Source organism: Dendropsophus ebraccatus, chromosome 9 (genome assembly GCF_027789765.1).
Source record: "Dendropsophus ebraccatus isolate aDenEbr1 chromosome 9, aDenEbr1.pat, whole genome shotgun sequence".
In the NCBI taxonomy this organism is placed as follows: Eukaryota; Metazoa; Chordata; class Amphibia; order Anura; family Hylidae; genus Dendropsophus; species Dendropsophus ebraccatus.
In genome coordinates, this window is record NC_091462.1 from 113,104,398 (window position 1) to 113,117,776 (window position 13,379).

A 13,379-nucleotide genomic window follows, 5' to 3' on the forward strand; every position below is an offset into this window, starting at 1 on the left:
ACGCCCCCTAGGGGCGGGGCTACATTCAAAATACACAAATAAACTAACAGAAGGGTGCTAAACATACATCATCATAAAAAATATATATACATTGTAGGTATTAGAGTTTTTATGGCTAGCACAATGAGGAGCTATATTCAAACATTCAAAAATAGCTATTTTTGAATGTTTGAATATAGCTCCTCATTGTGCTAGCCATAAAAACTCTAATACCTACAATGTATATATATTTTTTATGATGATGTATGTTTAGCACCCTTCTGTTAGTTTATTTGTGTATTTTGAATGTAGCCCCGCCCCTAGGGGGCGTGTCTGGCGCCAATTCCAAGGATTGCTGTACTATTTAAAGGGGTTGTCCGGCGATAAAAAATTATTCACAGAATAACACACATTACAAAGTTATACAACTTTGTAATGTATGTTATGTCTGTGAATGGCCCCCTTCCCCGTGTCCCACCACCCCCACCCGTGTACCCGGAAGTGTGGTGCGCTATACATTACCTGTCACGTGCCGACCACGGTCTCCGATCCTCAGCAGTGACGTCTTCTTCGGGAGGCCAGCGGATCTTCCCGAGTGCCGGCCGCCCTCTGCAGCGTCATCCGAAGCTCAGCCGCGATTGGCTGAGCATAACTGTGCTCAGCCAATCGCGGCTGAGCAGCTGATGACGTGGCCGCGTCATCAGCCGCGATTGGCTGAGCACAGTTATGCTCAGCCAATCGCGGCTGAGCTTCGGATGACGCTGCAGAGGGTTGCCGGCACTCGGGAAGATCCGCCGGCCTCCCGAAGAAGACGTCACTGCTGACGATCGGAGACCGTGGTCGACACGAGATGCGGTGAGTATAATGCACCACACTTCCGGGTCTAGCGTGGGTGGGGGGAAACACGGGGAAGGGGGCCATTCACAGACATAACATACATTACAAAGTTGTATACCTTTGTAATGTGTGTTATTCTGTGAATAATTTTTTATCGCCGGACAACCCCTTTAATACCTGCCTATCCACACCATTGTATGCACTGCTATTCTGATGAAGAGGACCTCTGTTCCTCGAAACGCGTAAATATTGTGCACTTTTGATAAATATTTTTACTTTATTCAGCCTCTATTTGGAGTCTTTTGGGCAGCGCTAACATTTATGGATTAGCCACGCACCATTTTTGTACCTAGACTAGCCTTATTCCCACGGGCCCCCACTTGGGAGCATCCCGTTTGGGCTATCCTAGTTGGCCTGCAGCCCTGCACTCTCCACCGAAGCACCATATCCTGGCATCTTCTGAAGACCTGGTACCCATTTGGGTGATATGCATAAAGCCCAAGGGGCTTGAAGGTGAGCACCCCATCAGCACCTTGCATTTTTAACTGACTTGTTTGTACGGTATCACACGAGGCGCTGCTGCCTGGCTTTTTTCTCTCTCCCTTGTCTAGTGTTGCCAGAAGTCCAGGTGTCATCGCACTGCTGTTGGAGAATGTTTGCATTTTTGAGAAAGGTCATGAACTAAAATGTTGGAAGTATGAATTAAAGGGAATTTCACTACGTATGCCATAAAGTATGCCACTAACTGTTGTTAAAAATGGCTCAGGCAATATGGCAGCCCCCATAATCAGAAAATAGAAACAGATTAGAAAAAAATAACTAACATGTTCCTGTATTGGGTCTAAGAAGCTAAAACAAATCTAGGTGACAAATTCCCTTTAACCTCTTAGTGACCCATGATGTATCTGGTACATTATGGCTAGAGATGAGTGAACTGTTTGGACTTGGTCTGAAAGCAGTCCGCTCTCTCGTCCTGCCTGTGATCCCAGCCGCATAGTTGCGCTCCCGAAAATATGCGGCCAGGATATTCCAGGGAATCGATGTTGAAATCCCTGGAATATCCTGGCCGCATATTCGCGGGATTGCAACTATGCGGCCGGGATCACAGGCATGACGAGAGTGCCGATGCCGGCGGACCAAAAGTCCAACGGTCCGCTCATCTCTGATTATGGCGCCGCTAGGGGTGTTAAGAGAGGGGTTGCGTTGTGACCCCGCTCTGAGCGCACTTCCTCTTGCTATCTGCAGCCTGGGACTGATGCTATTAGCTGACGCAGGCCAATCACTGTACCCGGCTAACTAACCATCTAAATACCACTGTCAAAATACAAAATCCCATCCCATAGTAAAAGTTTACCCCCCCCATTCCCATTTTATAAAAATAAACATATTTGGTATCTCCGAGTGCGTATTCACCCGAACTATAAAATTATCACTTTTCTGATCTTGCACGGTAAGTGGTGTAAGCGCAAAAAATGCTAAAGTGCAAAATTGAGAATTTTTGGTCACATCAAATCTGGAAAAATGTAATAAGAAGTGATCAAAAAGTTGCATATACGCAAGCAAGGTACTAATAGAAAGAACACATCATGGCGCAAACAATGACACCTCACACAGCCCCATAGACAAACAAATAAAAGCGTTATAAGGATGGGAATAGAGACTTTTTTTCTATTAAAAAAAAGGTTTTAAATTTTTTAAAGCTGTCAAATGAAGTTCTATAAGTTGCCTATAAATGTTATCATACTGACTTGAGAAACATAGATAACATGTCAATATTACCATAGAGTGAACGGCATAAACATAAAACTTCCCGAATTTCACCATGCAAGAAAGAAATGAAGTCTGTCATTGCAAAGTACCATTGGTGTCGCAAAAAATAAAGGCTCATGGGGGGGGGCGATGTAAGTGAAAGAAATACAAGCACTATAAGAAAAAGCAAAAGTGCAAAAATGAAAATTGGGTCTGTGCTTAAGGGCGAAAGAAAACCCCCCACCTCCTCTTGTTTTGTTCCCTCAGGTTTGTGCGGGTTTTCCGATGCAGTTTGTGCAGCTATCACCAGTGCGTATATACATAGCACATCTGGAGTTCCTGACAGTCTTAGAGGCAAAGCCAGCCTTGAACTCAAGTGTAATGGAAAATATCAGGGGAGGACGTGCACTTTGCCTTGTGTAACACCCACTTGGGCGGTTCCAGTCTTATAGGAACTGGCATTAACCTTAGGCGTTTCCAGTTTCCTTCACATTCTTCGGAGAATGGCGTCTTCTAAGCTGGGAGAAGATCTGACATGCAGCATCTGCCAGAACCTTTACAGCGACTCTACATCCCTGATATGTGGACACAGCTGCTGCCCGCTCTGTATCACAGAGAGACTAAACACCCAGGACCAGTCCTGGTATTATACTTGTCCTCAGTGTGGGAAAAGACCGTCCCTGCAGAGGAACACCGAGCTGACGCAACAAGTGGAGAAGCTTCAGTATGAGCGGGAAAAGTCTGATGACCCTTCCATACCTGATATTAGCTCCTATCTGCAGTGTGAACTGTCTCTGAGTGTGGCTCTGGAAGCTGAAAAATGCCCCGAATACAATCTGCCCCTGAAATATTACTGCCCCCAGGATTCTGCTGCTATCGATAGAGTATGGTGTCTGCTAGGGAGACACTCTCTAAATGAGGCTTCGAAGAACAAGGATGAAGAACTTACTAGACTCAAAAAGTTGCTCTCCAAAAAGTTGATGGGGACAAGTCTCCAGGAGAAGCAGAGTGTAAGACTAGAAGAGGACCCATCCCAGATCATGCGTGCGATTGAGAAGAAGCTTCGCACGACCGACCCGTTATCTGTCCTTAAAGAATCCGGGCAGTCCAACAAAGCTAGGTTCCATCGTAATAAGCGTACAGACCCTGATCTGCTTTCACGTGAGATGGTTAGAAGTATCGGTGCACTACTGACAAACATCTTCCCTGCAGGTAAATAACTTCATATAGTTCATCCTAGCATATAGCACCATATTTATATTTGTTTTACTAATTAGATCCATATACTGACAAAGATTATTGTACATTTTATTATTTTATTCTATTCTCTGTATCTTTTGGGGCAGCCATCTTGCCTGAGATGTTTTTATCATCATTTAGAACAGTGCTTCTCAATTCCAGTCCTCAGGCCTCACCAACAGGTCATGTTTTGAGGATTTCCTTAGTATTTCACAGGTGATATAATTATACTCAGTGCATCAGGTATTAGCACAGGTGATCTTTTTATGGGAAATCCTCAAAACATGACCTGTTAGTGAGGCCTGAGGACTGGAATTGAGAAGCACTGATTTAGAGATATGCTTTATAGCTGCCACATGGACCATAGAAAATAATAGTCCAGAAGTGGCTCACTGAGGGGCCTATTCCATGGAGCCCGAATCGGCCGATTATCGCTCCGTGGAATAGAGAGAACGATCAGCTGATGATCGTGTCATTGGCTGATCGTTCATTTAGGTTCAGACCTAAAATCATCGTTCCTCACCAGTGCATCGCTGTGGTGGAATAGCGGTGCGCGGCGGCGACCAACGATTTCAAAACATCATACACTACCTGTCCGGGCTGCAGGTCTTCTCCTTCTCCCGATCCCGTGCCGCAGCAGCAGCTTCGGAGCGGCCTGTCTGAACTGACAGACCGCTCAGCCAATCACTGGCCGGAACCGCCGTGGCCAGTAATTGGCTGAGTGGTCTGTCAGTTCAGACAGCCCCGCTCCGAAAGCTGCTGCGGTGCGGGACCGGGAGAAGAAGACCTGCAGCTCAGACAAGTAATGTATGAAACAAGGGCTGCAAGGACATCGGTAACTATGTCCCTGCAACCCTCGCTAAACGGTCATTGGGGCCGTGGAATAGGCCCTGTAAACAAGCGCCGATCTAGCAGATCAGCGCTCGTTTACATCGTTGATCGGGCCCTGCTCGGCCCGTGGAATAGGACCCTGACTCCTTTGTTTATGGAGCTGCCAAAGGTGACCAAGTACAACTCTTGGCCACAACTCTTGCCCACCTTCAGCAGCTCTATAGACAATGTATGTGCTCCTGCATAACTTGCCGCTCTGTTCATAGCAAACCATCTTTCTTGTGGATAAGGGATACATTATTTTAGCTCTTTAAACAAAGCCAATTAAATAATAATATCCAGTGTTTAATAACGTCAAGTTACAGCTTGTTCTCTCCATCCAGGTGCAACTGATGATGGGACGGTACAGAATGTGGACGCTGTGCTGGACAGTAAGGTAAGGAGGTGAAGCTTCATCCTTCGTTGGATCCTGACCCGTGTCACTGTGCAACAAGAAGGGGTTTGGGTTCATGGAAAACTCGGCCGACTCCAGGCTCTATGGTAGGGATGAGCTGCACCTGAATAGGGGAGAAGATGGCTCGGAGGTTAGTGGAGTGTGGAGACTAGGGAATGAGATGGATATAGTCTGGATCGTAGGTGTCAAACTCAGGCCCTCCGGCTGTTGCCAAACTACAATTCCCATCATGCCTGAGCTTCGGCTGTCCAGGCATGATGGGAATTATAGTCTTGTAACAGCCAGAGGGCCTGAGTCTGACACCTGAGGTCTAGATAGAGAACTTGAGGGATGGGTAAGAACAGTTGCCACAAAAACATGGATACAGCCAATGGCTGGGTTCACACTACGTATATTTCAGGCAGTATTGTGGTCCTCATATTGCAACCAAAACCAGGAGTGGATTAAAAACACAGAAAGGATCTGTTCACACAATGTTGAAATTGAGTAGATGGCCGTCATTTAATGGCAAATATTTGCTGTTATTTTAAAACAACGGCCGTTATATATTGAAATAATGGCAGTTATTTACTGTTATATGGCGGCCATCCACTCAATTTCAACATTGTGTGGACAGATCCTTTCTGTGTTTTTAATCCACTCTTGGTTTTGGTTTCAATACTGACTGAAATATACGTAGTGTGAACGCAGCCTATAACTGTATCTATGTTTTCCCAGACTCCCTAAGGAGGCATCCAACTTCTGCAGCTTGTTGAGGTTGTCAACCAAAATCTCACCATACATGGCCCCATCCATCCTCCCTTCAATATGGTGCAGTTATCCTCATTGTATCAATGGAAAAAAGCTATGGGTCTCCTGGTAGGGTCTCTGCTGGATGGCACCACCCAGGTACTCTGCTTTCCGGGGTATTTGGATTTAGGGCTAGGGTAGAAAACTCAGTATTTGCCCCGGGTGACAGTCTAGTAACCGCTTTTTCTCTATTGGTTTAGGCTCCAGATTCTGGATCTGTGGGAAGTGGACCATCGGCAAACACTGAAGTATACAGGTAATAGAACGTGTACTGTGTCTGTGATATCATGTATGTGGGAGGATAAGACTGTTCTATGATACTAGACACTGAGATCACACACAATTAGCTTAGATACAGTATCTCAGCAGACAGTATTGTACATAATAGGCTTAGATACACTGGCACAGCAGCAAATTGTTCCTGGAGACTATTTTTTTTTTAGTAAAATAAAAGGTGATGCGGATGGCAGGGCCGCTTTAACCAGAGGGCACATGGTGCACGTGCACCGGGCCCACTGGTTAAAGGGCCCCCCCGAGCAGGCCGGCCGTTGCTATGTGCGACCAATGCGGTCGCACAGGGCTCCGGCCACCAGCCTGTCAGGGGGGAGCGCCATGGATGGGTAATCTACTTACCCCTCCATGGCGCCCCCTGCAGGGCCCCCCCGTCCGCCGCTGCCCCCGCCCGCTGCTGCTGCGGCGCTTCAGCGCTGCAGCAGCAGCGACACTGACAGAGAGAGAGCCATTGGCTCCCTCCCTGTCAGTCACTCTTGTGGCCGCACTTCCTGTGGTCACAAGAGGCCGCACTCTCCCTCTAGCGCCCGACGTCACTGGAGCGTCGGCGAGAGGGTAAGGGGAGTGCAGCCTCTTGTGACCGCAGGAAGTGCGGCCACAAGAGGGAAGAGAAGAGGAACGCGAGGACCTAGGTGAGTAACAGTGTTTGTTTTTTTCAATGTTGTATGGGAGGGGGAGCTATATACTATGGGGGGGGGCACAGGGGGCTATATACTATGGGGGAGGACAGGGGGCTATATACTATAGGGGAGGACAGGGGGCTATATACTATGGGGGAGCACAGGGGGCTATATACTACTGGGGAGCACAGGGGGCTATATACTACTGGGGAGCACAGGGGAGCTATATACTATGAGGGAGCACCGGGGGCTATATACTATTTGGGAGCACAGGGGGCTATATACTACTGGGGAGCACAGGGAGCTATATACAATGGGGGAGCTTAGGGGGCTATATACTATGGGGGAGCACAGGGGAGCTATATACTATGGGGGAGCACAGGGGAGCTATATACTATGGGGGAGCACAGGGGAGCTATATACTATGGGGGAGCTATATACTATGGGGGGGCACAGGGAGCTATATACTATGGGGGAGCACAGGGGAGTTATATACTATGGGGGAGCACAGGGGGCTATATACTATGGGGGAGCACAGGGGAGCTATATACTATGGGGGAGCACAGGGGACTATATACTACTGGGGAGCACAGGGAAGCTATATACTATTGGGGGAGCACAGGGGAGCTATATACTACTGGGGAGCACAGGGGAGCTATATACTACTGGGGAGCACAGGGGAGCTATATACTACTGGGGAGCACAGGGGGGCTATATACTATGGGGAGCACAGGGAGCTATATACTATGGGGGAGCACAGGGGAGTTATATACTATGGGGGAGCACAGGGGAGCTATATATTATGGGGGAGCACAGGGGAGCTATATACTACTGGGGAGCACAGGGGAGCTATATACTACTGGGGAGCACAGGGGGCTATATACTACTGGGGAGCACAGGGGGCTATACACTATGGGGGAGCACAGGGGGGCTATATACTATGGGGGAGCACTGGTGAGCTATATACTATTGGGGAGCACAATGGGCTATATACTATTGGGGAGCACAGGGGAGCTATATACTATTGGGGAGCACAGGGAGCTATATACTATGGGGGAGAGCACAGGGGGACTATATATTATGGAGAGCACAGGGGGGCTATATACTATTGGGGAGAGCACAGGGGGCTATATACTATTGGGGGGAGCACAGGGGGGCTATATACTATTGGGGGAGAGCACAGGGGGGCTATATACTATTGTGGGAGAGCATAGGGGTCTATATACTATTGGAGAGCACAGGGGGGCTATATACTATTGGGGGAGAGCACAGGGGGGCTATATACTATTGTGGGAGAGCACAGGGGGGCTATATACTATTGTGGGAGAGCACAGGGGGGGCTATATACTACTGGTGAGAGTGCACAGGGGGGCTATATACTAATGGGGGAGCGCACAGCAGGACTGTATATAACTAGAGGAGCACATGAGGGGCTATATACTACAGGGACACCTTAAAACTATGGAGGCACAGAGGGGTGTAACTATGTAGGGGTACAGAGGGGTGTAACTACTGTATAGGGGTACAAGGGACCTAACTACTGTATGTGTTGGAACCTAAAATATTTGTCTGGCAGATTCTGGAGAGAAGATTCACGGCCAGGAGAAGACTTCAAGGTGGCCCAGGCTGGATGGAGAGAAAAAGAAAAGGTGACAGACTCTGATTGGAGAAGACGCCCCCGGTGAGTCACTGGATGTAACTGCACTCTGTTATAGGGTTGTAGTGTTAGGGGTCATGATGTGGCGGTATTATGTAATGGTATCATTGGTGATATCTTTCTGTTTTGTTCAGTGCAGTTTTTATGTAATATGTAATCACTGTATGGTGGAAATAGTGTTATAAGATAACTACTGTATGTATTGGGGCTCTTGATACAGTGTGGGGGCAAATTCAGTACATTATACAATGTGCCGAAAGGGAAGGGGGGGGGGCCCACTCTTGAGGGCTGTGCACTGGGCCCACCAATGTATTAAAATGGCTCTGGCGGATGGTGGCGCTGTATGGTGCTCTGGAGCAGTACCACTCATGAGCTTGTAACATGGCAGTTCTACTATCTGGAAACATACACGTGTTGTAGTGCAACCTAGCTGGGATCAGTTGTTGTATAGTGATGTCACGTAGCAAAGTGCCACCTGTAGACCAGCAACATTTTGTGGTGGAAGGGGGAGGATCTGCACTAGGTGAAAAGCCTTTGCCCAGGCCACTCCTACGTATTGATGTCTGGTTTGATAGTGTCCTTTATGCTGTACCGTGTTTCATCAAAAATTAGGCAGTGTCTTATATTAATTTTTGCTCCCAAAGATGCTCTGGGTCTTGCACAGATGCACAGTAGGGACATCATATGGTATGGCGGCTTCTGGCCACCAGGGAGCTCACCACAGCACACTTGTACAGCACAGCAGGGACAGCATACAGTATGGCAGCAGGCAACGGGATAACGGCAGACTGTGTGCAGCTCTACAGCTGGCAGTAGTGGACAACGGGGATGGAGGCAGGCAACGGCCTCTTGCCTTGCCTGCACACTTCCAAGTGATGGCTGAGAATTAGGGTTGGAAGCAGATGTCCTGCATGCAGCTGCTCTGCAATGGACGGTGAAGGTAGGGGACAATGACGGTGGCTGAAAAGAACCCAGCTGCATGCCCTGGTGTTCTGTTCGGTGGGCATGCTTCCAAACAAAACTTTGCTAGGTCTTCTTTTCGGCAGAGGCCTTATATTTAGCAATTCAGCAAAACCTCCACTAGGTCTTATTTTCAGGGAAACAGGGTACTTGAGGAGTGGACCAAGACACCAGGTGGTTGTAGCATAACAGGTAACGTTTACCGAACATATTCTATACAAAGTAAACACAAATCTTGAATGGTTTTAATACTAGAGGATGGCACTGAAAGAGTTAATTTGTGTGGTGTATCTCCGTGATTGCCATCTGCCATTACCTGATAACAACAGAAAAGTGTAGATCAACAGATTTACAGACTTATATACCTACATATAGTACATCTTAGGTGATCCTGAGACCTTACCAGCACTGGTATAAAAATCAAACTGGGACAGCGCTGGAAAAAATGGAAAAAAATAAGAATATTTAGATGGAGTGCACGTCTCACCGCACAGGACCCTTCCGTTCGGCTTCTTCCAATAGTAAACGTAGGAGACAGCACTTATTCACATCAGACGCGACGTTTCGGCTGGTACTTCAGCCTTTCTCAAGCACGCCGAAACGTTGCGTCTGATGTGAATAAAAAATCACGTTTTTTCACAAGAAGTGCTGTCTCCTACGTTTACTACATATCAGCACTGGGTCACTGCACACAGGGCGGTTGTCACTTCTCTACTTGCACTTTCCTGGGCAGCCCATACAGGATAATATGGCAATCTGTGAGAACTGGAGATAATTATATGAATAGTGCTAGATCCTGAATAATCTGGTTTGTTTGATTTTGTTGCTGTATAAAGCCTATGGATATACAGGCACAAGTTCTGCTAACCTGGAACAACTTGCTCACACTGTGCCTGGTATAGAACGCTTTTCTGTATTTTCCCCCAGATTACGCCTAACATCCGCAGGACGGCACATCTGCCCTGAGACTGGGATACAGTTTGTGGTGAAGGGGCCGGTGGTCCTGGAGTACAATGTGGAGTCCTGGAGTAATCACATGACCGATACCCTGAGAAGCCGATACGAGACTGTGGGTCCTCTGTTCAATGTAACAGTACAGGAAGGGCCGGATAACGTGTCAGCTGTGTATCTACCTCATTACCTGTCTCCACAATGTAAGTTGCTCCGGTCTTATAATAATAATCAATGTGATGTTAGAGGGAAACTATAGGCTGGTTAGACGAATGTAACCTGCTGATAGCTCCCTACTGTGCCTGGGGGCTGAGGATGAAGGGGGGCCTCTTACCTCCATCCTCTGTGCAGTTTGTAGTTGGATCCAGCATCCAGTAAGGCTGTTCAGAGCCCCGGGGGCCCAACATATTTCACTATCGTTTTTGGTGCATTTACTAACCAAATGTAAAGAGGTGGGTTTACACACATACATGTCTATACTAGAGATGAGCGGATCGGCCCTCTAAAAGCGAAGTGTTTCGTTTTCAGCCACCTGCCTTTCAACTGCCGCCCCATGCCTCTCCTCCCTGGCTGCCGGGAAAAGCTAGATCCAGCAAGAAGTTTCCCAGGACTGGATCCAGCTTTTCCCAACACCCAGGGTGGAGCAGCAGGTAGAGGAACACTCTTGAAAGGCAGATGGCTGATAAGCAGCTTGACGAACAAACAAAGAGGTTTGCTTAGGGGCCTATTCCACGGAACGATAATCAGCCGAAGCGTCCCAATTCGGCCAATTATCGCTCCGTGGAAAAGAGAGAACGATCAGGGGATGATCGTGTCATCAGCTGATCGTTCATTTAGTTTCAAACCTAAAATCATCGGTCGCCACCTGCGCATCACTACGTGGAATAGCGGTGTGCGGCGGGCGACCGGCGATTTAAAAACATCATACATTACCTGTCCAGGCTGCAGGTTTTCTCCTTCTTCCTCCCGATCCCGCGCCGCAGCAGCTTCGGAGCGGCCTGTCTGAGCTGATAGGCATACAGGTAATGTATGAAACAAGGGCTGCAAGGACATCGGTAACGATCTAGGTGTGCCGCACAGCAGCTCCGGAGCAGGTGTAGATATTTTCCATGACAATCAGGTGTAGGATGAGATTAAACCTCCTCCCCTCCCTGTCACGCCCCCTGTGCACCCATCAGGTGTAGGATGAGATTACGCCTCCTCCCCTCCCTGTCACGCCCCCTGCGCACCCATCAGGTGTAGGATGAGATTACGCCTCCTCCCCTCCCTGTCACGCCCCCTGCGCACCCATCAGGTGTAGGATGAGATTACGCCTCCTCCCATCGCTGTCACGCCCCCTGTGCACCCATCAGGTGTAGGATGAGATTACGCCTCCTCCCCTCCCTGTCACGCCCCCTGTGCACCCATCAGGTGTAGGATGAGATTACGCCTCCTCCCCTCCCTGTCACGCCCCCTGTGCACCCATCAGGTGGGCAGGGCGTACATTGGGGGAAAGGGGGAGATTTTTGCACAAGCTGAGTGCTTTGGGGAAAAAATTTTCACCCTATCCCTGGCGTATTCTAGGTGCGTAAAAAAGCAGGTGTAGATTTGGTACGCGGGACAGATTCACTATTAAAATCGACTGGTGGAAAGGGGGTGGGGCTTAATTTAAGATCGGCGTACTTGATAAATCTTCCTCCCGGATGTCTAAAACATTGTTGTATCCCAGACTAAGCTATAGTACATCATCCCCCCTGTTATGCATACAGAATGTGACCTCACCCTTGTTCTCTTGTGAGCCCTGTAGTATAGTGGGGCACACCCAGCATGGTGTAATACAATGTACACATCAGTGACTATATTTCTGTGTCTTGCAGGTTATGACCAGTATAAAACCTATATTAAATGTGTCCATTTTAAAGACAATAAAATAACCCTGGAGTCACCGACAAGACTTGACCCCTCTTACGCGGTGCTGGAGAATCCCACTTTTTCCTTTTGGGGGGTTCTAATAGAGAAGATCCTGACATTTATACCGAGTCTCTTCCCTCTTGATGGGGTTGTACTGATCTACTGCAAAGTCGATACGACCTACAGCTTTCGCCTCTTTGCCATGATTGATAATGAACCGAGATTAAAAAGGGTGAGTCCATTACATTGTGCTGAAATACTCTGTGACAGCTGTTACACCGGCTAAGAACTGGACCTGTATAGGGATAAACAGGTAGTGTGAGCAGTATAGCAAGAAGGGGGAGAGGGAACATGCTTAATAACAGGGGAAGGACACATTTTTGTCTGGTAAGATATATTACAAAGATTCTTATATTTGCTTGTTGATCTATGCAGGGATTGTTGAAACGACAATGTGAAAGCAAAAAAGTCACTTGTGCTATGTGCTCCCTATAATCTTCTCCGTATTCCCGCTCTTATACACTCCAGGCTATTGACAAGCAGGTGGGGAATGAATTTCACTACATTTCTAAACCTCCCCAGACGAGTTCTGTGTACAGATGGAAAGACTACGTTGTGCAGGGACCTCCTGGAGCGGTGATGGAAGCGGAGGTAAGACCAGCGGGGTAACTATCGGGGATAAATACATAAATAGCATCTAATGGAGCTGGGATAGGCAGGGCCCAAGGGCAGGGTCTCAAAGCTGCATACAGTTATGCATACAAACTTTCCCCTGCTCGGCCCGTGGAATAGGCCCATAACACTGATAGCGATTACTATCGAGTGTGATGGATTGTCACCATCCAGCCCTATTGTTCTGGGGGGTATAAGTCGGGGCCACAGCACTCTGGCTGCAGCTTTACAGAGATAACATATGAACGTATATTTACATATATTTTACCTTTTTAGGTTATACGTTTCAAATTCTCCTGTCCATCTAAGCTTTATCCTTACACTGGGATTACTGTACGGGACATCGGTGAGGAAATCCAGCTGAGTATAGCAGAGAGAAGCAATGGGAACATCGTCTGGTCACGCTCTCTAAGAAGAGGTGAGGAGGTTACAGAGCAGGAGAGAGCGGCGGCTTATATGT

General features: G+C 47.8%; 1 protein-coding gene across 5 annotated transcripts in view; it reads left to right on the forward strand.

The window, feature by feature from the left end:
* Positions 1–2,518: 2,518 nt before the first annotated feature.
* LOC138801576 (caspase recruitment domain-containing protein 8-like) overlaps positions 2,519–13,379 on the forward strand; it is a 28,731-nt gene continuing 17,870 nt past the window's right edge. The window contains exons 1-8 of one of the 5 annotated variants that reach the window (XM_069984550.1): positions 2,843–3,777; positions 5,019–5,071; positions 6,079–6,134; positions 8,366–8,470; positions 10,334–10,560; positions 12,214–12,479; positions 12,776–12,898; positions 13,196–13,337. In XM_069984550.1, the coding sequence (XP_069840651.1) occupies positions 3,069–3,777; positions 5,019–5,071; positions 6,079–6,134; positions 8,366–8,470; positions 10,334–10,560; positions 12,214–12,479; positions 12,776–12,898; positions 13,196–13,337 (1,681 nt within the window). In that variant the 5' untranslated portion in view covers positions 2,843–3,068. Of the gene's footprint in view, positions 3,778–5,018; positions 5,072–6,078; positions 6,135–8,365; positions 8,471–10,333; positions 10,561–12,213; positions 12,480–12,775; positions 12,899–13,195; positions 13,338–13,379 lie in introns of all 5 variants that reach the window. The other 4 variants (XM_069984555.1, XM_069984554.1, XM_069984551.1 and 1 more) reach the window with 4 other exon arrangements.